Below are 23,888 nucleotides of genomic sequence, written 5' to 3' on the forward strand. Positions count from 1 at the left end.
CTAAGAAAGGAGCATGTGAAATAAGGTGCAGAGTGTATTCTGTTCCATTCTTGAGGACAAATTAACCTATGAAAACAACAAATGGAATAAACTGACGAGGATATTCGGTTTGATTCTTGTGAATAAATTAATCTAAATGCTACAAAGTCAGGGTTCATATGCAAGAATAGTCAGCCCAACAAAATGCAAAAATATCACTTTTTACAGTTTACTTTTTATGATCACTGAGATTAAGACTCAAGTGTCTGCACACAGGTGGTATTTGATTAATTATAAGATTATGAGAGGACTTGACAGGGTAGATGCTGAGAGGAATTGCCTCTTTGGGTGAAATTCAAAACAAGAATTGGGATTTAGCCATTTAGATGGTGATGAGAAGGAAGGTCTTCTCTCAGAAGGAAGTGAATATTTCAAATTCTCCGCCACACTCAGCTGTGAAAGCTGAGTTATTGAATATATACAAAAGCAGAGATAGAATTTTGGTCTAAATGGGAGTTAGGCAGGAAAGCAGGGCTGTGGTCAAGTTGAGATAGCATTAGATGGATTGAGAGGCTCTGTCGTGAGGCATGCTGGGAAGTAGAGTCCAATGGGATCAAGCTGCCTACAGCTCCCAGGATTCCTCGCCCTGTTGACGTCATCCCAGTCACGTGATCGAGCACCCTCGCCTCACGTGACCAGCCGGCTTGTCGCCGCCCCCGAGCCGAGCCGAGCCGAGCAGTCTACGGTAACCGAGGTGCCAGGGGAGTCGTGGAAGATGAACGGCTACACTTTACTTTACACCGGCATTACTGTGGCCTTTTGGTCCACCATCCTCGTTGTAGGTGAGGAGATGTCGAAGCGGAGGGCGGCTCCTTGAGTTGGGCGTCGAGCCGGGCGTGGGGCCTAGCGTGGCTCCTCCGCTGCTGAGAGCCCGGGGGCTGCGGGGCATTGACGTCCCTGCACCGGCCCTGCGTTACCCGGCTGGCTGTCCTCAGCGTGCAAACCGTGGGGAGGTCTCTGACAGTCAATCGCCCCAGGATTTTTGAGTGAATTATTTCACTCGCCCTTTTCTTTAAAAAAAAACCTGGTGAAAATCACGGGTTAAGATGAAGTTACGAAATTCACCCAGCAATACCCACCTTACTGTAAATGCTGACACCAAACATTGAGTGCTGTTTTATGCTTAAACTCGTAGATTGGATCGATCATCAGATATGAGATTTAGTTATTAATTACATGTTATGTGGTGTTAGAGAGATGGAGGAGAGAGCCGGCAGTTTTTAAAACGCCTTTCCTTTCACCCCTGTGAATATGAGCGAGAATTTGTCAGTGATACGCCAACTGCGTAAATAGTTGTCACTCACCCACGTTAGTCTTGTATTCTGTAATGACTCCTGTCCAGTTTTAACCTTTCTGTCATATTTTCATTGTCTTAATTGTGGTTAAACTTGTTTCTGGAGTCGTGTGTTTCAAGGGTTATTTTGTGTGGAGACTTCATCAACTGGGCTTACTCTGTATGAGATTTTAAAATTTTGAAAATAATTAAATGGAGTAGAAATAGACTTTCTCTGCTGATGGGAGTTTAGGAAAAGGACATCACCTTGAAGTCAGCAGCACTGTTGAGCAGAGAAGTTAGACTTCACACCAAGGCAGCAGAAGTGGGAAAAATTCCACAAAATACATTGGGACAGCAACTCTGCACAGGTACTGATTGACACAAGTATTTCTAGTGTTTTCTCTTTTTTCTTTTCATTTAACCCAGTGTTCATGAAGAAACAGCAATGTGTCAGGATGATATGTGACTTAAAGGGGAAATTGCAAGTAATGGAAATCTTGTCCTCTATGTTAGAGGTCATGAGTTTGGAAGGTGCAGTTGAAGAAGCCTTAGTGAATTGTTGCAAAGCATCTTGTTCATGATACTCATTCTGGCCATATTAAGTTAGTATTGTTTAAGCTGTTGTATAGTCAAGTAAGCTGTTTTGTTCTGGCCTGTGTTTAACTCTGGTCCTGTTGGAGCTGCCCTCATCCAGAAATCTGTGCCCAAAATGTAGATTGTCACACTGGTGTATGAAGTGTGTGCTGATCTTTAGATGAGCTATAAAATCAAGGCCCCGTTGCTTCTCCTGTAGAGATATGAGATCCAATGAAGAACAGCAGATTAGTTGATTTGTTATTTTGAGCCAATTTTAAGGTTAATATTCTGTACAACCTCCTGAAATGAATGGCAAGACAACAGGAAGGAGAAGCCTCAGTCTTTTTTCTCATTGAATGAGACAATGACATATCTGTATCATAACACTCTCTACCGACCGTGGCACTTTACCCGTTAATACCCTTGGATGATATTTATTCCTCAACTTGGTAAGATAGATCTCTTGGCTATTATCACATTGTGCCAGTGTCCATTTCACTGTAAAGAGTTTATGGCATCCTCAGAAAATGACAGGTACTTTATAAAGCTAGAGAGAACCTGAAGAATATGGACCTGATTAAATTATTGAGTAACGCCTATATTGGTATGTAGAGAAGACCGCATTCCTTAAAATTGTGTAGAGCTTTCTTCCTTTCAAGTTGAAAATGCTACATTGTGTACTGTGTGAGGGACAACTGTTATAAGGGGTGGTTGCTTTGGAGCAGCTTATAACATTGCAAGTTACCCGAAAGTGTATTTATTGAACAAACTGAATAATTTCCAATTCCTTGTGGTCTTTTTAGTTGTATATTTTATGATTGAAATATATGCATGTGTTAAAAGTTTAGATTTCATAAGTGTGTATACAAACTTGCTAACTGGACTTGAAAGCATATTAAGAATGTGGTCAAGTGAAATGTTTTGCATAAAATTGGAAGTTCTGTAATTATGAAATTATTATACTGATGTCAATTGAACTGATTTTTTTAAACAAGTTGTTAATCATTCAGAGTGTGTGTCGTTTCAAATTTGTTAGTAACTGGTCAATTTTAAAGTTAGTCTTGTACAAGTACTTCTGCTGTACTTCAGGTTCTAAGCATGGAGCCTGGGTGGAATGAGTGGAGGAAAGGGTTTGCTTTTGAACAGTGGAGAGCTCTGCTGAAATTGTGTAATCCATAGACTCCAAATTGATCTTTGCTGCAAATATTGCAATACTACCCTTTATTAAAAAGGAAGTAAAGAAATGTGGTTTAAAACAAAAGCACTTGATTGCATTTTTCATCTGCAGTTGCATTTAAAAAGAAGGAATGTGCTGATCTGTTTCACGATCACGGCAAACTAATGCAGTTTTAAAATGGTTAAGTAGGGACCTATTCTGATGTGGTTTACCAATGATTGTTAAAAAGTGACTCGAGAAATATCTCTACAATGTTAAACTCCAAACAGGAAACTGAAGAAAGTAACCTATACTAGAGATGTTTAAGGAATGCTTCCACACTAGTATAATTTACTCTACAATGAAGCATTTTAGAGTAACATTGTGCATATGACACATGACAAATTGCATGCCTGAACAGTAAATTTGAGAGCAATAGATGTAGTTATAGGGCATGTGACACTGAGATGCATTTGCACTTTATATTTTTAACAACAAACAGAGTTTGAGTGGACAGTGGAATTTCAAATCAAAGATAAAGGTGAATCTGTTGATAAATAATTCACTTCTAAAGAGTGAGAATATATTGGAGGGTTCAAAGGCCGATTTTATTTGGTTAAAATTAAGCAACATAGAATGAAATGTTACTTCGGGTTTCTCTTCTAGACCTAGCTATCAAAGACAGTGTGGAGGAGATGGAGGAGCAAATCTGTAGGCTACCTTTTAGAGAAATCTAAAAATAATAGAATAGAAACAGTAGTGAACTTCAAATACTCTTGTGTAGTTTGGCAGAACGGTTGTGAGTGGGATAAACACATGGAGGAGGAGCGACCAGCCCCAGCAATAGCCTGTACTCACCATACTGGCCAGGGTGCAGCTGTCTGCCCAGTGTCTCAGTACTGAACAGCTGTGTTGCTCATCCCAGCCCATCCAAACAGCCATAGCAAGCTACTTCCACTGAGCTGTGTTCAATTTATTGCAGTGAGAATACTAGCAGTGGGGAGGGATTTGCATCAGGTTTCCACCCTGACAGTGTGCAGCTTTGGGGAAGACATGGGTTTCTGCCAGGTTCCTGGTATTGCAGCTCACGGCATTGGAGAGTGTGGGGGGTTGGCACCGAGTTCTCAGCACCGTAATGTGCAACTTGTGCAGATTTCTTTTTGGAAACCACAGGGAAATATGTACCTGTTAGTGTTTGGAGGACCAAAAGTGCTATAATTAAACACTGCCCTGTGGAGTAGCAGTAAGTGGAGCACCAGTATATAAAAATTTAAGAGGTAATTAAAAGAATGGTGGGACTAATCAGAAGATGAAACAACTCTTGAGAAGTTGCAAGCTTCTCTGAGGTACTAATTGAGTACTTTGCACCAGTTGGTCACAAATGAAGAAATGTTATTGTTTCAGTAAAGGAGGACAAAAATTGATATTTTGGATAAAAACAAAGTGCCAAAATGACTCTCATTTATGAAGCTGGGCAAGTTGCAATATCTAAATGGAAACTAGGTTAGTGATGGCAGACCTCTACTTTCAATCTTTGTAGCCTCCTTGGATTACAGAGTGATTCTAGTGGAATGCAACTATTACAACTCTGATCAAAAATGGAAAGAAGGATAAACCTGGTAACACCAAGCCAATCAGGTTCAGTGGTAGGAAAATAAATAGAAACTATTGCTGAGCATAAAATTTGCATTAACATTACATATCATGCCAGCCAGCATGGATTTGACAGAATTATTAAATAAGATGGTTGATGAAGGCAGTAGAGCAGATGTTGTATAAATGCACCTGAAAACCGAATGTCCTGAAATATTTTCTTAGTAATTCTAGGCTCTTGAAACTCTGGAGATTGCTCAGGCACACTTGGGTAGTAGGTGGGAATTTTTCATTTTCAGACAACATACAAATTATATTGGGGTTAAATATTGAAGATTTACATTTGTTAAATGACACATTGATTCAATATAGACTGCATCCTCTCAAAAGCAAATTCTTTGGAGAAGATGCTTTCTCTCAGTTCCTCAAGGGTTCAACTTGCAAAATACATTGACATTTAATTTGTCACTAATACATAAAAATGTGAAGCTGATTCTTGTGTTTAGTTGGAAATAAACTGCATTTGCAAATTGCTTTTCAAAACCTTAAGACATCCCGAAGTATTTCAGTCAATGGAGTATTTTCTGAGGAAAAGTCACTGTTGTAACCTGGGGTAAGACTGAATGCAAATTGCGTGGAACAACATGTTTCAATAATGAAACAAACAACCAGATATTCCATTTCAGTGAATTAGTTCAGGGGTAGATATAGCTGAGGGTATTGAAAGCCTTGAGTCCATTCATTGATGTAATTAGAGCCTGAGTAAGTAGCAAAAGGAGAGTAGCACCTCTGTTCTTCCTATTGAACAAAGAAAGGATTGAATTCTAATTAGCAAAACTCAAATCATTTTGGTATAAAATGCTGACCATTTGTTTATGAAATATTCTAAAATGAAACTTTTTTCTATTGCAGGCATCTGTTATACAATATTTGACCTAGGATTTCGTTTCGATATAGGATGGTAGGTGATTTTTATTGTTTAGTTGGCCCTTTTTGTTTTTAAACTAGTACATAGTGACTAGATTCAACAAACTCTTTGTGACAATCTAATCAATTCCTAATACTTTTCTTGCATGTTTACATACGAATGCACATATGTGTGTGTGCTTATTATAGTTTAAATTTTGCTGTTGTTAAATTATGAAAACTTTATTTTCACCTACTCGACATAGTTGATAATACGAGAAAGAATTGTAGAATAGCAGGATTTTTATTTGTGGCCTAGTCTCAGAATTCCTCCACACCTGACTGTGGCTTACTGCTGCAGTAATGAAACAAGTAAATTCAAGCCCTACACTGGTCATTGCTTCACTTGGTAGGGTGGCCACACTGTTCACTCTTGTCCACTCTTGTCCAGTTTGGATTTTATCAGGACTACTCTATTCTAGCAATGCCCAGATCCTGGAAAATAACCTTAATGAAAAATCTCAAATGCTAGTGAAATTCATTTACCTTTGGAATTTATCCCTAAACGACACTTCTCTACTTTGCTCCCTCTTTTTAAGACCTTTCTTAAAACCTAACTCTTGGATAAAACTTTTAGTCACCTCTCCTGAAAACCTTCCTTTGGTTTGTGGTCAATTTCTGATTGCACTCCTGTGAAGCAACTTTGTATCCTATGTTTTCCTGTTTCACATGATTCAACAACTGCACAATGTTGAGCTTCATCCTGGAATTAGCATCTTGTGGCCAAGTTTAGCTTGCATGAAAAATATAGAATGTGAAATAGCTTGCTTGTGAACTAGACTTTGGCAGTGAAAATCTGGCAGAGGTAGATCTGACATCTTTGGTGTAGGTACGAAACCTTCAGACTTGGGTCTTCTGGGTTAGAGCAATGGGGAGAGTGGTACCGGATAAGCCAAAATTTTTGAACCTAATAAAAGTCAGAATTTTGCTGCTTTTTACATTTTGTTTCTCGATTTGTTGAATTCTACGGCATGATCAAGACAAAATATGGTACAATGATAATTCAGTTAAAATAGGATTTTTTTGTTACGCCATCACGTGAACTGTAATCCCTGATACCGCATGAATGACCTGTCTGATAACTGAATTCCAGATATGGGTGTAGTCTATAAATTCCCTTTTGTTTGGTACAGAACTGGCAATTCCTAGCTGCTGCTTCCTTGTGATATTAACACTATGTAAAGTGAATTCCATATCCAAATATCTACAGTTCACTTTGTGTATGAATGACATTCATACTTAAATGGAGACGTGAGACTGCAGGTGCTGGAATTTGGAGTAATACACAAAATGCTGAAGGAACTTAGTGGGTCAGGCAGCATCTATGGAGGGAAATTGGTGGTTGATGTTTTGGGTGAAGGGTCTTGAGCTGAAGTGTTGACTGTCCATTTCCCTCTCTAGATCCTGCCTGACCCGCTGAGTTCCTTCAGTGTTTTGCGTGTTGATTCATACTTAAATGTTCAGTTGTGATTGTTTATTGTCTTGCGTATTTCAAGTAAATACTGGCCTGTATAGCAGTTACCAGTTTAAATTCACTGACAAAACTTCAACTTGCTGTGATTCCCCAGCATTTCAGTTAAGAAGTTGGTTATTGCATTCTTTGCTGGATTGGATTTGGCTCAGGATCAGAGACCCCACTGAGAATTTTAGGCCAATGGGGAAGCTGACTTCCTTTATGAAAATTATTTCAGAGCAGTTTAATGTTTTTAATTACCTGTGTTTGTGTATTTTGGCTGATTTTTTTTCAATTCAATAAATTTGTATAGTGGAAACATTAGCAACAGTTAAATAACTGTCATGGCTTTGCCAGATATCAAAGCTAACCATTGCATCATATAGCAAGGCTTCTATAGAGTTGTTGGAGACCCTGCTATTGCTCTGGACACTGGGATACTTTGGACCAGCAAGATCCAAATTAGGGAAGTACAGGTGTGGAGCAACTGAAGATAGTAATTCAAGATGCCCAGCCAATGAGATTCAGCTCAGTGTTTATTGTATTAAAATAAAATAGGAGTTAAAGATAGTGTTCCTTAAGTCTACTGTTCTGTTTAATGTCTGAACCTCTACAGAAGTCCACTTTCTCATCTGATTTCTATGTCCATTGATAACTCCATTGTCTGTAAAGAAAAAAAAACCCATCTGTCTCAGTCTTTTGACCTCAATAGTAGAACATCTATAACTCAGTAGGGGAGAAAATTTGCAACCTTCTGAATTAAGAATCTTTCACTCATATCAAAGTGAATGGCTGACGGCTAATCCTGCAACTGTGCCCTCTGATTCCAGACTTCAAGGAAATAACTGCTCAGCATTTACCCTGACTATTTCTTTGATTTTTATATTTAAATGAGATCACCTTTTCAATGTGGGCCACATTCTTTCGATCTCTCTTCAAAATTACCACCTTGTCCAATGTGTTCTTTAAAGCCTCTAAGATCAGTATTTACATCTCTGGTTGGAAAGACCAGAGCGGTACGTAATCATACTTGTCTGGTTTCCTTCTTTCTGTACTACAATCCAGTTGTAAGTTTAAAATATGCCTGGTTTGTTTTTTTAAATGTTGTTTCAGATTAAAAATTGCAAAGGAAAATTGTATGTTTATTAGTTTTGACATGACTTTTAACACAAGTGTTTGTAGTTTTGGTTCAAGCTGATTAGCACGAACAAAACAACCACAAGCACTTATTGCATCTCCAACTCTGATCCGCATGCAGGAAGAATAAGTCCAAAATATTATACAAAGTGGTTGGGAAGGAGTTTGAGTAGAGAAGTGTAATGGTAAGGATCTATTGATCACCTACCTTTGTATGTTTTTTAAAAAAGTGCCCCAGATTACTTTAAATAGGAAGAAAACATTTTTAAGGGATCAGCCTTTAAATCATGGTGCAAGATTGTTGGGAGAGATGATTTATGGGTTTCAGCAAGGCCAACATAGGAAAGGAGAACTGAGCAGGTTTAGATAGGACATTATTTAGATTGGGGTTGAAATGACGTAACATTCAATTCCAAAGAAGAAATAAAAATAAACCAGAATAACATAATAGAATTGTGTGTTCCTTTGAACGGTGCCAAGTAGGGCATTCAGGTAGTGGAAGAGGCCAGTGTAATATTTGAAATCTATATATTGGGAGAAATAATTGTGCTCCTTTGCTCCTCTGGAGTTGACTTGCACAGCTTTTGTATTACTGTTCCCTACTGGTTACAGAACATTTACTATTACAGTGAACATTGGCACATGATGGAAAAGTAAAAGGAGAAGAATTTCTATGCATAATGGTTTTACTGAATTCAAACAAAATACCCTGGATTTCATTTCTTTGTTAAGTTGGTCTTGGTAGCTTTGAGTTAATTAATTTCATAGTGGCACTTGATTTTTCTTTAAACTAGTCAGAATTTAAAAGGCTTGAAACTTTCTCCTCAACCTAATGATGAAACAATTGTTGTCATGTGTGTTTTCCCAATGTGATATTTTGGGATCTATATTCTTATAATTTTCAGTGTCAGAACCCAAGAAAATGGCTCCCATCCTTCTCAAAGTCCATTCCATGTTTGACCACTGAAGGTTCTCAGTCCTATACCTTGTGATGTTTTATGTCTAATGATTGTCTTCCAGACTTGATTGCCATTTATTGTGCTAATGATGCATTGAATTATTCCCTCTTCCAACACTGAGAAACTTGACCGTTACTCCAGCTGCTCCTTGAATACCAACTAGCATCAGCAGGTCATGGCTGTGAGCTGGGAATGAATATTGGCCAAGTAAGGCTAAATTCACCTCCATCGTGAAACCCACCAAAGGTGTTTGTAACGTACCAGAAAGATGTTCACAGCTTCTCATTTTAAGGCCTCTTTCAGACCCTTGGGTTGCAGAAGTGGAGCTCAGAGGAAAGAAGGAAGTGTTAAGTTAATTTTTCAAATAACCAAGAGATCTGATTCATTAATTCTTCCTGTTCCCTTCACGCCTTGCATGTAGTGTTTCATGTACATGTGCAGTATGTCTATGTTTGTTTAAACATAACCAGGTGAGCTTTGGGTGGGGAATGTAATAGTGAAAGTTTTTCCTTGCTGGCATCAACAGTCTTCATATACTGTATATAAATTAACTCGCTGTTGCGAAATTAACTGTTTGCATTAACTAAGGATTTTTTAAATGAGAAAATTCTGATCACTTTAACTTGTGCAATACCAGGCATAATGGATACATATGTTGGAAATTTCAATTTGATAAAGAGGGAAAAAAATAATTTTCTTTGATATCAAAGTGTTCAGTTTTCACTTTGTCATTATTTTACAGCTTCTCCCAGGACTGGGATGTGCCCTGATCTTTGTGGTAGAATCTTGCTTAGATCTTGTTCTTGCTGACTGTGTTTATGTAAACTTACTGTTCATATTTTTGGTTTAAACACGTGCTGAACAGTGACCTTGCAAATTGAGTTGCCCAGATAATCGATTTATTTTAAAAAAAGGAATATTTTTACATGGAGTGATTCTAACAATTAATGCCACATTAAACAGAAGAATGGGAATGAAAGAACCTTTCCAGAAAATTGGAATGTGCTGCCTAATTGCGGAATTGTATGTTTGCAATTTTGCTGTAATCTCTGAATGTGAACCACATTTTATACCTTCTATATTTGCTTGAAATCTTTCATGTGACAGTTTTGTATTTGTATTCTTGCACATTTTGACTAAACATTTTAGAAAACCTTCATGACATGACTGTGTACATCTGTTGAATTTTGAATGTAAAATGAGCGATAAATCTTTTCAAGTGAATGTATTTTACTCCTGATAGGTTTTTAACAGAAACATCTCCTTTTATGTGGGCGAACCTTGGAATTGGATTGGCCATCTCTTTGTCTGTTGTGGGAGCTGCTTGGTAAGAGTTTCTTTATTATTATTGTCATTGAATAAATTTTGATTAATTAACCAGGTTTTGTTTTTAATTGTTTTAAATGTATTTCTGCTTTGAATTGTGAATACTTTCAAATCAAGAGAATCCTCAGAAGATGTCCTTTTCAGTGGTTATTCCTCTGATAATTAAGCAGGACTAGGAGAATGTCTAGGGTTGGCCTGATAAGTGGCAAGCAGATTTTGTACCACACTAACCACACTAGAGACTAGCAATGGAACAAGAGTGAGCACGTCTTAATGTTTAAAGACATTATATAACGAACCCTTCCTTCATTAACATCACATTTGTCAAAATCTCATTTGGACCAGTCAGTAAATGTTATGGCTACCACAGTAAGTCAAATGCCAAATGTTTTGTGGCAAATGGCCTGCCTCCTGATTCCCACATTCTTTACTGTTGCCTTCCCAGCAGCAGAAAATTAATTTTAATGGGGGGGGTGGGGGGGGGAGACAAAACGGAGGTAACACATTTTTGTTTTGCTTTGTTATTCAGGGGTATCTACATCACTGGTTCAAGCATTCTTGGTGGGGGTGTGAAGGCTCCCAGGATTAAAACCAAAAATCTTGTCAGGTAATAGTTTTGAAATATCCTACTTCAATTTTGATTGTTTTGATAATTATAAAAAATCCTACTTTTAATCAATTGGTAACACCTTTGAAAGGAGGCATTTCTTTCTGCATTTCCTTGGAGCTGAGGTAAGTGCATGCTGGTTTACATGGAATTGGAGGGGGAGTTTGTATTTCCGATTTACCCGTAAAACAACAAAGATGTCTTGTGAGTGGATGTAAGTTTATGACAGATTAAGAAAGGGAGAAATAAGAATTTGAACTTTTTACAAACTTTTAAAAATTATTTTTTGTCCATTTAGACTCTCGTTGATGTTAAAAGAGAACTTGTTAAAGCTTGTACAATTCCACAGTTTCTACAGCTTGCAGTTCACTGCTGGCTTTTAATCCATATCTGTTGATTTCCAAATGCTTAAAATTCATCATTGGAAAGAGAAATATCAGTATTGACCTATTACATGGAACAAGGACAGTACAGCACAGGAACGGGCTCTTCAGCCCACGATGTCTGCGCCAAACACTATTTCAAATTAAATTAAATCTCGTCTGTCTGTAATGATCCATGTCCCTCCATTACCTGTGCATTCTTGCGTCTATCGAACAGCCTTTTAAGTGGCACTATCTTATCTGCTTCCACCATTACCCTTGGCAGCAAGCACCTACCAAAAAAGAAGGGGGGGGGGTGCGGGGGGGAAGAAGAAAACAAATAACAACTTGCCCCACACATCTCCTTTAAACTCAACTCCCAACCACTACCACCTTAACTACATGTCCTCTGGAATTTGACTTCTGCCCTGGGACAAAGGTTCTGACTGTCAATCCTATCTATACCTTTGATAATTTTATAAACTTCTATCAGGTCTCCCCCTCAGCCTCTGATACTCCAGAGAAAACAAAAGTTCATCCAATCTCTACTTGTAGCTCATACCCTCTAATCCAGGCAGCATCCTGGTAAACCTCTCCTGCACCCTATCCAAAGCTTTCACTTCCTTCCTGTATTGGGGTGACCAGAACTGCATATTCCAAGCTAACCAAAGTGTTATATGCCTGCCACATGACTTCCTTACTCTTGTACTCTGTGCCCTGACCAATGAAGGCAAGAATGCTATATGTCTTTACCACCCGATCTACTTGAGTGGCCACTTTCAGTGAGCTTTGGACTTGGACCCCAAGATCCTTCTGTACATCAATGCTGTTAAGGGTCCTGTCATTAACTGTATACTTTTCCCTTGACATTAGACCTCCCAAAGGGCAACACCCCACACTTACTCAGATTAAACTCCATCTGTCGTTTCTCCACTATTTTCTATTACTGACCTATATTCTGTGGTGTCCTTTCGACAGCCATCTACACTGCCCACAGCTCCAATCTTTGTGTCATTTGTAAACAGACCTCCAACCAGAATAACACCCTCCCACCACTACCCTTTGTCTTCTCTAGGCAAGCCAATTCCGCATGCAAATGGCAAAGTTGCCGTGGATCCCATGCATCTTAACCTTCTTGATCAGCCTATCATGAGGGACCTTGTCGAAAACCTTATTAAAATAACATCCTTATAAAACAACATCCACCGCCCTACCCTCATCACCTTTAGTCACCACCTCAAAAAAAAACTATCAAGTTTGTAAGATGTGACGTGACCTGCCCTGCCCTGCACATAGCCGTGCTGACTGTCCATAATCAGGACATGTTTTGCCAAATGCACATAAATCCTATCCCTAAGAATCCCCTCCAGTAGTCTCCCTACCACTGATGTGAGGTTAACCAGCCTATAATTTCCTGGATTATCCCTATTTCCCTTCTTGAATAAAGGAACAACAAAGGCTTAAAATGTACAAAGCAGCTTAATAGGGTAGATGCGAATGTTTCCATTGGAATTAACCTTTGTAACATTTTGTATTGCAGTATCATTTTCTGTGAAGCTGTGGCAATTTATGGAATTATCATGGCTATTGTCATCAGTAATATGGCAGAGGTATGTGAGTTTTTAGTATAAATGCACATTTTTTTATGTAGCCTGTTATGTATTTGATGTCAAAATCTAACCTGAAATGTAAAAATGTTGGGTAGGATAAACCATGTCTATAAATCAAAGCTAAAATGTATCAGTTTCTATAAATGTCCACTTGGTAAATAACTTGTTGATTTGTGTACAAATTTATTAATTTAAAACAATGCTTACACTTTACTGCCTCAAAACGTTGAATGGACACAAGCTATACAACACGATGGCAATGGCTGTTAATATAGTCTTACAGGTGGAAGCCTCAATAGTTTGTGTAGATTATATTAGGTTGTCGTATCCAAGGATGGTAGATTATTTCTTGGCATTTTCAAAGTATTAATAGGACCTAGGTTTACTTACACAACTCTGCACATAATGCAAGTCATGTTCTTGTGTTTCTTAAGATTAGTTTTAGCTCCCTTGGATAGTTTGTCTGCTTTCATTCTTTTGTTGTAGAAAACTATATTGTCTTACAATGGAAGTACAATGGAGATTAGTAAAGTAGACCTGTGGATTTGATTCAATATGTAGATTTTCTTAACAGACTTTTGTGGAATCTTCTTTTCACACCATTTGTTTATATCAACTAACTTGTTTGTAGAAGATGCCACAGAAAGCACTCCTTACATTTGGGTTTCTGACTCTGATTGTAGAACCAGATTTTTGAGGAATGGTGGGAAGGGTCTGTTGATGGAATGAACTGAAGTAGTCAAGGTCCATGAAAATTGATTCGACCATGCAACAAAAAGCTTTTGTTCAGATGAGTGGTGTCAAAGATGGTGAACTGGTTACTGAAGTTTAATTTAAATCTGTTTTTCTCCTCACAGCCATTCAGTGGCACTACACCTCAGACAATTGGAGCTAGGAATTATCAAGCAGGTTTGTTTGGTTTTCTCTTGTACAGACTTTTAAGTATTTTATGTGATTGTTTGAAATGGATGTTTGTTTCAAGGAGCAATTATTCCAGATTTGCAAGAGATCTTTTGGTGATTTCAACCGCTTCTCCCCCCCCCACCACCCCATAACCTGTTTTCTCTCTCTCTCTCTTTCACTCTCTCTCTCTCATGGCCGCTAACATCCCCCTGATTGTGCCATGCACCATCTACACCTGAGTTAATTTACAGTAGCCAATTAACCCACCAACCTGCGTGTCTTTGGGATGTGGGAGGAAACTGGTATCTGGGGGAAAATCCACACAGTGACAGGGAGAGTGTAGGAAGCACTGGAGCACAGAGACACCTGTCCTACCTGGAGTGTCACTGGATGCAGCTGCCAAAAGAAGGTATCCAAGCTGTTTTACAAGCTTGGTAACATGATCATACATTAGATACACCAAGTCTAAGAGTGCTTTTATCACCAGATAGTGTTCCTACAGCAGAAGTAGTATCTAATTTATTGATTGTAATATTGTCAAAATGATACTTTCACTGTTGTAACTGATGTCTTTAGAAAAGTGGGTACATGTGACCATTTATCCTCTGAGTCTATTTTTAAACTTGGTTAACTTAAGTCTAATATTTGCCTTGTCTCTATTTATCTGCATTTTTTCGTAGTCCTTAATCATATCTAGTAGAAGTCTCTGATCTCAGTCTTGCTAATTTCAGTCTTTTTATGGGAGGGAATTTCAGCCAACCTTTGAATGGAAAAACAAATCCTGATTTCATTGCTAAAAGTATTTTTAGACTTGCTAGCAATGTGCAGTGAGGTAAAACAAATATAATAACTTGCTCTGTTTGCTGCATTACACTGCATTGGATGGATGTTCTTGTTTCTTGCATTTACTTCTCTTTGGAAATGACTTGCATGTCATCTGAATACCCTGTGATGTGAGCTAGACAGAACAATGGACTTGGATGTAGTTCTGGTTTCCCAAACGATGGATGCACATTTTTACTTGTGCATTTAAGATTATAAGATATCTTTATTAGTCACGTGTACATCAAAACACACAGTGAAATGCACCTTTTGCGTAGAGTGTTCTGGGGGCAGCCCGCAAGTGTCGCCACGCTTCCGGCGCCAACATAGCATGCCCACAACTTCCTAACCTGTACATCTTTAGAATGTGGGAGGAAACCGGAGCACCCGGAAGAAACCTACGCAGACACAGGGAGAATGTACAAACTCCTTACAGACAGCGACCTGGTGTTGTAAAGCATTATGCTAACCACTAAAAGGAGGAAAGATCATATGGTTTCACTGTTTCGCTTCCACTTTCATATCAAAAATGCTTGTGATGCTGTGATCCATTGCAGATCTTGCCCAAGTTAGTATGGTTTTCTGTCAGTAGTTTTCTCATTTCCCTATTTTTTTTCGCAGGCTTCTCTATGTTTGGGGCAGGCCTAACTGTTGGATTTTCTAACCTCTTCTGTGGAATTTGCGTTGGTATTGTGGGTAGTGGTGCTGCCCTGGCAGATGCCCAGAATGCCAGCTTGTTTGTCAAGATCCTGATAGTTGAAATTTTTGGCAGTGCCATTGGGTTGTTTGGAGTCATTGTGGCTATTCTACAGGTAAGCTTGTCAACTGCATATTTCAGAGGATGTGTTGGTAAAAAGTCTCTATGCATACTCCAAGAATAGTTATTAATTAGATACCAAAGTTTATTTTATTGCTGAGATGTTAAACTTTTAATACAGTTCTTCACTAAAGAATTAAACATCACTGGGCTGAAACATTTGATGTTGGCATTTATTGCCACTTCGTGTACTTTGTATTGGGTTGGGACATGGATGGAATGGCATCTTTCCAATTGCCTGCTTGGTGGTAAAGCAATTGGGAGCTGAATCTCCCAGCCTTCACAGTGGGCAGCCTTTTACCATGATGTTTTGTTACACCTGGATCTCAATGTCAGAGGCCTCTGGATGAGTGACATTCCTAGAAGGAACAGGATCTCTGCTTCAGTCTGGTACTTGGGGAAGATGTGTGAAACAGGTTGTAAATAAATTGCCTATGTCACCCTATTTTTTTAATGCATTTATTCACTGTCAGTAAAAATTTAACATGGAATATTCACTATAGTTTTTTGGGGGGGGGGGGGTGTAGGGTGTATTCGTGGGAAGAAAATAGTTAACATGTCAAGTTGAAGACTTCAGAACAGTTATTTTTTAACAATGCAAAACAAAAATCAAATTGGATGTGTAATCTACAGTGTGGTGTTAATGTTGTAGCAAAATCTCTGTCCATTCCATCCACCCGAGTTCATTCCTCCAACGTCGTCTTAAAAGTAAATAAAGGAATTCCCAGCCAGAAAGTCGTAAAGCTGCTGACCATGGGATATAAAAAGAGTCGAGATGTTCTGTAGGACAGATAGAACTATTATCCCAAATCTTCACTAAGTTTCTTGTGAGCAGTGTGCAGTCATGTGTTGTAATCCATTTTTCTTGTTTACAACCTTTTGTGTATCTATTTTTATGGAGTAGTAAATACGTGAGTGTAACTTCATGCTTTTTGTAGATGGGGTTGAGACTTCCCCCTAAGCAACTTTGAACTATCAGTTTCCCCTATCCTGTCTTCTCTGCTATGTGCAGGTGGGCTCTGTGCTCCTTGAAGAAGTAATAAGTCGGTCCAACGTTTTAATCAGAGTTGCTCAAATAAATTTGTTAGAATGGTGTGGGGGAAGGCAAACAGCTGTCCAGAAGTCAAATTTCAGATCTAAATGTTGAGGAGCTTTGGGAAACCTATTTTTTTGGATTTCTTTGAGGCTGGCATCATCAGCGTAAGACCTTGTGACCTCCTGTGTCTCAGTGATTAATTGGTGTGGAATCCACTGCAGGGTCAGCCTGCTGAAATGGAGAATTCAGTGTGATCATCAAGTGCTCTTCATTCTGACCACTGCAGCTCGTTATACACAAGTTTGCTGATAATTAGTCTTGTAAAAAAAATCAAACTGGTCTTTTACTCCATGAATAAGTTTTTTTCTTTTGTTTAAAAAGGAAGTTTGAATATTATTACAATCATCTGAAGAGCTATGATGCCTGATTCAAGCCTGCCCCACCAAATTGCAAAGGCTGGATGAACGTGCCTACAATATATCCCAACCATATTATTCACTATAAATAACCACCCCACGTGCTAGATGCTGTCACTTCATTCTTACAGTTGATGTCAGTTACTTCTGCACATTGACTGACATCCAGTTCTACCCTTCCATTACCTATGTTTCTGAATTCAATGAACCAGCATTTCTACATTCTAAATGTTCTTTTTGCACTGTTCACGATGTCAATACGCTAATAGTTATTACATTTTCCTCCTAAGGCACTATAAGATATCTTTATTAGTCACAGGTACATTGAAACACATAGTGCAATGCATCTTTTGTGGAATGTTCTGGGGGCAGCCCACAAGTATCACTATGCTTCCAGTGCCAACATAGCATGCCCACAACTTCCTAACCTGTACGTCTTTGGAATGTGGGAGGAAACCAGAGCACCCGGAGGAAACCCACACAGACATGGGGAGAACATACAAACTCCTTACAGACAGGGCCAGAATTGAACACGGGTCACTGGCGCTGTACTAGTGTTACGCTAACCGCTACACTACCCTGTATCATGCCAAATCAGAATGTAGGCATTGATTGTCGTCATTGCTCTGTAACTCTGCATTGTCTTTACTAATGACTGACTGCTTCTACCTGCCATTGGAACCTTTAATTATGCCTTGCGAGCCTCTAGGTTCAAATATGGTAATAGCTTCCCAGTAAGCCTTCCATCCTCAGAGCTTCTGAAATTCTAGCTCTTTCGGTATTGTAGCAGTTAGCGTAACGCTTTACAGCGCCAGTGACCCGGGTTCAAATCTGGCCACTGTCTGTAAGGAGTTTGTACGTTCTCCCCATGTCTGCGTGGGTTTCCTCCGGGTGCTCTGGTTTCCTCCCACGTTCCAAAGACGTACAGGTTAGGAAATTGTGGGCATGCTATGTTGGTGCCGGAAGTATGGCGACACTTGCAGGCTGCCCCCAGAACACTACGCAAAAGGATGTATTCGCTGTGTTTCGATGTACATGTGACTAATAAAGATATCTTATCTTCAGCCTTTGGGAGCATCCTATTCCACACCAATTTCTGTTAGTTCACTGTTTCGGCTACCACCAGTTGTCACTCAGTGTCCCATTTCCAATTTTCACTATGGTTGTTTGTTTTGCTTCTCTGACTTCACTTCAGAATTTCCCACTCTTTCATAATCAGGTTTTCCTTCATACTAACTGCCTTGCGAGTCTACATTTGTCACTAAACATTTTTTGATCATTCTTGTATCCATTTTTAACTTGCACCTCTGAGTGCTTTGGAAAGTTTTTCTATTTTAAAACCACTGAAAACAAAACAAACCTGCAATGTATGCCTAGTTCATTAGTAATCAAAATGCAGGAGATGCTCAGCAGGTCAGGTGGAAAATGGCAAGAGGGAAACAGCTTACTAATATCCTTCTTGTATTCATATTTTTTGGGTTTGTGAAGTAGAATGCTAATCACTATTCTCAGTGTAGCAGTGCAGAATGAAGATTTTAGATACACTAAGCATCATCAGCTAATAGGTTATTTGTGCAAAAAAAAACAATTATTTCTTATGAAGTTGATGTTGCACCTGCTAAAGGTTACTGTCATAAAATTGAATTTATACCTTTTTTCATTTCTTTAAAACAGACATCCAAAGTGAAAATGGGAGATTAGACTTCATGAGTACATGGAGAGTCTGAAGTTCTGGAAATGAGACCAAGATTTGTTGTAAATAATTTATTTAAGTGTATATTTTCCCAATATATTGTTTGTGGTTTTTAAACTCATCATTTGCTTTAAGAGTGATAGTTATGTTTGGATGTGATTCCTGATCAGTTCTGCAAAACAGGCCAGGTGCTGTCCAACAGTATTCCATAGTTTAGTCTGTAGTTCAGCGTGACAGTTTATTGCCCACTTGGATTTTGGAATGGGAATGGATCTGTGAGACTGAACGTTGAAGACTTCTTTCATTGTCACATCCAAATGATGAAGTTGATCCTTTCTGACATGGTATATGCAAGAGCTGAAAATGTTGATATTGATAACATCACCATGATTCTATATTAGGCCCATGAGGCTTGTGGAGATCATACCAAACCTCTAATGAATGAGATCATACAAAAATCAACTATTGTCCTTTCGTGTACCTCAGTTGGAACTTCTGATGTGTTTTGTTTTTCTTGTAAATGTAGTAAAGAAAATGAATGTTACATCAAAATGACAAATTCAGAAATAAAGTAATTCGTACGTGGGTCTTCATCAAGCAACCTCTTCCCATACACGCTATTACTACTTTACCCAATGCAATTTTTCAGAGTATTGTGCATGCTAGTTTATACTTGTATTGGAGACTTTATCATCATTGGTGACATACCTGCTCCAAGTAAGATTGAGTATTCGGGTTGCTGTGACAATTGCAATTTAAATATCCAGTTACTGAACAGTATTTGGGCCATATTAAAACTGATACAGCATGCAGAGAATAATATCATTTTGGCCCTTAATCAGGCTGCAGCTGTGATGTTTGTTTGATCTTTATTCATCTTTTGTGCACAGTGGTGTAATAATGGAACAAAAGTGAAAGTTTCAACATAAGTTAATCATGTACTTCTCTTCCTCCATGGAATAATCAAAGGTACATTGATTATTAACTTGTACAGAATAGTACTGGCTGTAACATAGGTTTTGGAGCAATGAATGGCTGACTGGATGTTGTTTTTGTTTGAAAACCATCTGAAAACTGCAACAAGATATCATTATCAATATTGGTTGAATGTTTCCATTCGCAGCCAGTTTGACAAAATTTGTTTTGCACACTGGGATTTGGCTGTGAAAACAATTCACGCTTTGCAGATTAAGTATGAAATTTAATGTGAATCAAATTTTTTCCAGGTTAACTGAAGTAAAAGATAAATTGCTTCCATTAGTAACTTTTATGTTTGGAAGTGGTTTGCTGAATAAACTGGGAAACCGAAGAAAGTAGTTTTTCTTAAGTTGGTTCATAAGTTTAGTTTAATTGCCAAAGTCTTTCAGTAATACTATGCTACGTATGTAAGCTTTTGTAAATTACAGTAGTTATTTTCTGATATCATTAGTTGGTGTGCTAACTGTTGGGCACAACATAAAATTACAGATTCATTTTCCTCCCCTTAAAATGTTGGGTGAATTGGAACACTTGGTTAAGGTTCTGTCCTGATTCACATACATGTGAAGTGAAATTATCTTCACTATTGCTTGCTCCAGCTTTTATGTGATGCCCATAATGGCCTTATTGCCTTTTGAGTAGGTTGTCACCTGTTAAGGCTACAAAAGTTCAGTGGTGTGTTCCCTGTAGTCTGCTTTAAGTACTGTAGGAACAAATTGATCAAAGCACTTCAATGACACAAAATAGTTTGTGTTATTATCCAGGTGGATCATGACCAGCTGGATGAGTTAACTGCCAGATGTGACTTGAGAAACATGGTGCATATAATGGTACCAATAAATGTAAATCAATTATCATTTTTAACTTGCATAGTTTCTATGTAGGGCCGTTATACAGAGTAAAGTTGGAAGTTATTCTTGTAGGTTAGAATGCTGTCCTGACCCAAGTTTGAGTTCAATCTGAATGTAATGAAATGGAAGTCCTTAGTTGGGGGAAATGTCCAATATGCAGAATTCAGTCAGTCTTAAACCAACTCCTAATGATGCAAGATCATTACTTAAAGATTTGTCACTAACTTGTCTAAGACTAAGAGGTTGGATAGTGGCAAAAAGCCTCACTAATACTGTGATTGCATGGGTTTCCTCCCACATCCCAGGATGGTGGGTTATATTGCCCCTAGAGTACTTATGACTGGTAGAATCTGGGATAGGAGGGAGTTGATGGGAAAGTGATGAGAATAAAATGGGATCAGTGTAAATGGATGCTATGATGGTCAGTGGGGACTAGGTGGGCTGAAGAGCCAGTTTCCGTGCTTTCTGACTTGATTTTGACTAATTAAAAGCTGAATATTTGAGGATTTGGTCATAAACTGAGAACCTTAGTCAGAACGTGACGTGCAGCTAACCTGGCAGGACGTGATAGTAATGAATAGAAAAACCTGTTTTATTCCTCAACACCACTTTTAACCTTTTTAAATGTAGAAATTTGTTTAAGGTTGAATCTTGATGTACATCAGGTTTATCATGCTTGAACCTGGTCTATTTATTATTCTCTTTGGTGTACATTTTCTGTAAGCTGTGGCCTACTGATGATTTTTATTCCTGCCATTAAGATGTAGAAGTTTGTTTAAAATAATCCTCCATTTGCTTCAAGACCTGACTTTTGAAAGTGCCTGCTTGTATGTATACACAAACAATAAAACGCTTCCTGGAAAGTGTACATACAAGCAGAGTAAAGATGTTTCACTGCTTTCTTAACTAAATATTGGAAAGTAGTTGTATTTCATTTTGAGCTTTACATTCTTAATGACGAATGGCCACCTGTCAATCCATTTAGAATGTGATCTCCAAATGCATTTTGTTATGCTGTCTTTTAACTTGAAATATTAAAGTGCTTTCAACATGGTGGCTCTCAAACCATACAATACTCTGAAATGCAAGTCAACTGATATGACATTAAAGTTGTCCCATTACTTGAATTTGCAGGATTACTTTTTGTTAGCTTAACCATAGAACGATCTCTTCAAGACATCCTTGGGCTAGTTGAACATGTTTAGTTATTGTGGATGTTTGCTGTACAAGGTAACCTTGTTTTATTTCTTGTTTTACTTTTTTGGAAAAAAATTCTGCAAACAGAAACATGAGGTTTAGGGACACAGTCTTTGTCATTTGCCGATATACTTGAGGTTGAATTCAACTCTGAATGTTTTGATAAAAGAATGTACCTTTCACAGAAATGTAATATTTGAAATAAATTTGGGTTGTTTCCAGTGGGCCAAAGCATTTAAACAAACTTCAGAGTTAACTTTTCAAATCATGAAATGAATGGAAGATTTGTAAAAGGGTGCCGCAATTCTTTAATGTAAACCTTTCAAAGAAAAGGTAGATTAAAGTACTGTCACTGTAAAATCCCATGTTCTTTAGTACACGTTAGGTTAAATTTGTACGTTTTGAAAAGGGAGAGGGAAAACTATTGATTTGTGCAACAAAATTTAAATACATGTAATTGTTCAAATAGTTGATTTCCAATTGAAGTCTGTATTAATGTTATATATTTGCACCAGGAGCTGGACTGTAAAGTAAAATTGTAGTTTGTTCACACTCTCTTAATCCTTGCACACAATTTGACTTGTGATCTTTTGTTGAAATATTGACTTGAAATAAAACAAGTGCTGGTCAGCTGTAGGACTTTCTAGATTTTTATTTAAACTGTTCACTTGCTGTAATTAAATACTTGAAGTATTTTCTACTTTGGCATAAGAATATTTGATGACAAAGTAGAGATAACTGTAGTAGATTGAGGTTGTGTATTTAAATGAATCTTCAGGGTTCCGTGAAATCCAGAGCCGCTGTTTTAATCTACCAGATGAGACAAAATAGTAATTCAAAGAGAACTTCTGGGGGGGGAGGAGGGGAAGATATAAATTGACTTTTTTTTGCATCCATCTCACATGCCTGGTCTTGTAGCTAAATCCAGTCTTCTATCCAAAACCAAGCAAGCAATCAAACTGATTAACAAAAGTTGTAGAAGTTTTAGTTAAAAATCAACCAAGTGCATTCTCGCATGGAATAACTATTACTGGAATATTTGATACTCAATTCAGCATGTTAGGTTGCAATGGATTATATCACAGTTGTTAAGTGATTGAATTTCAAATTCAATTGTAATTTCAAATTACAATTGAGCAGTGTGCTAGATTGAGTTTTTTGGATATTCGAGGAAACATACAATTTTTAAACCAAATATTTGTTTTCCAATTTGTATTCTAAGCCCAGTTCAACAGTAGTTTGGGTCTTCAGATGGAACTCTGCACAGGCATACTTGCCACCATGTGAAATTAGAATAATGTGTTACAAGTTAAATCCATTATTTTTGGATTAACAATGTTCTAGCAAACAGTATCCTGGTTTAATGGTATGTATTAAAGTACAGATAACTTTTCTGGTAGATTTACTGCACCAAAATTTAGTTAAATGTGAAGAAAACCATCTCCATCCTCATAATAGAAAATCTATCTGACCAGTTACTGCAGACTTGCAACAGATGATCTTAAGTCTACAATATTGCAACTTTCTCATGGATCCTTTAATGGTCAGATTTCTACAGATTGTATAAGTGCTTTTTTGAGATTGTATTTTCCATTTTTGTTTTTACCTGTATTTGTGTAAAAAAAAAGGTTGTTATAAAATATCTGATTTCTTTGCAATAGACAGCTAATTATTTCAGACATTTTGTGATCCTGTTGAAAGTGTGAGTGGTTATCTTTGTGGAAAGCCTTTTGAGAACATATTCTGTGTGGGCTCCATGACAAGATTCAACGTGCAAAATGGATAGAGAAATTAAAATTATATTGGAAAAAACTGCCATAGTTTTTGTCAAGGCTGGTTAATTGCTATAATGTTCTTTTGGTATTTTCACTGATTTAAGATGGACCTTGATAATGGTTCTCCAGTTGCTTTTCCTCATGTCTGTTGAAAATTGGTGCAGTGTGCAGTTGAATGAGCTGAATGATTTTACAGAAGATTTGAATGACTGTTCCTTTTGAATTTATTTATCGAGGGGAGAGATGAATTTTTCCCCATTGCATTGTTCAATTAACTCCTCCTTGAGTGCTTCCAGCATTTGTTTCTGCCACATATCCAGCATCTGCACATTTTTTAACA

The 23,888-nt window shown here is 37.9% G+C and overlaps 1 protein-coding gene across 1 annotated transcript; it reads left to right on the forward strand.

The window, feature by feature from the left end:
* Window positions 1–658: 658 nt before the first annotated feature.
* Window positions 659–23,588, forward strand: atp6v0b (ATPase H+ transporting V0 subunit b). The gene is made up of 8 exons (XM_052013226.1): window positions 659–821; window positions 5,553–5,601; window positions 10,399–10,482; window positions 11,011–11,088; window positions 12,991–13,060; window positions 13,918–13,969; window positions 15,407–15,597; window positions 18,729–23,588. The coding sequence occupies exons 1-8, from the start codon at window positions 755–757 to the stop codon at window positions 18,753–18,755; spliced, it is 618 nt and encodes a 205-aa protein (XP_051869186.1). The 5' UTR covers window positions 659–754; the 3' UTR covers window positions 18,756–23,588.
* The last annotated feature ends 300 nt before the right edge of the window (window positions 23,589–23,888 follow it).

The sequence above is a fragment of the Pristis pectinata genome, chromosome 3, assembly GCF_009764475.1.
Source record: "Pristis pectinata isolate sPriPec2 chromosome 3, sPriPec2.1.pri, whole genome shotgun sequence".
Taxonomy (NCBI): domain Eukaryota; kingdom Metazoa; phylum Chordata; class Chondrichthyes; order Rhinopristiformes; family Pristidae; genus Pristis; species Pristis pectinata.

Excerpts from the sequence above, each read along its gene's own strand:
- atp6v0b (XM_052013226.1), top strand. The coding sequence starts at position 755 with ATGAACGGCTACACTTTACTTTACACCGGCATTACTGTGGCCTTTTGG. Across the intron at positions 13,061-13,917 it reads TCATCAGTAATATGGCAGAG|CCATTCAGTGGCACTACACC; the intron begins GTATGTGAGTTT and ends TTCTCCTCACAG. Across the intron at positions 15,598-18,728 it reads TCATTGTGGCTATTCTACAG|ACATCCAAAGTGAAAATGGG; the intron begins GTAAGCTTGTCA and ends TCTTTAAAACAG.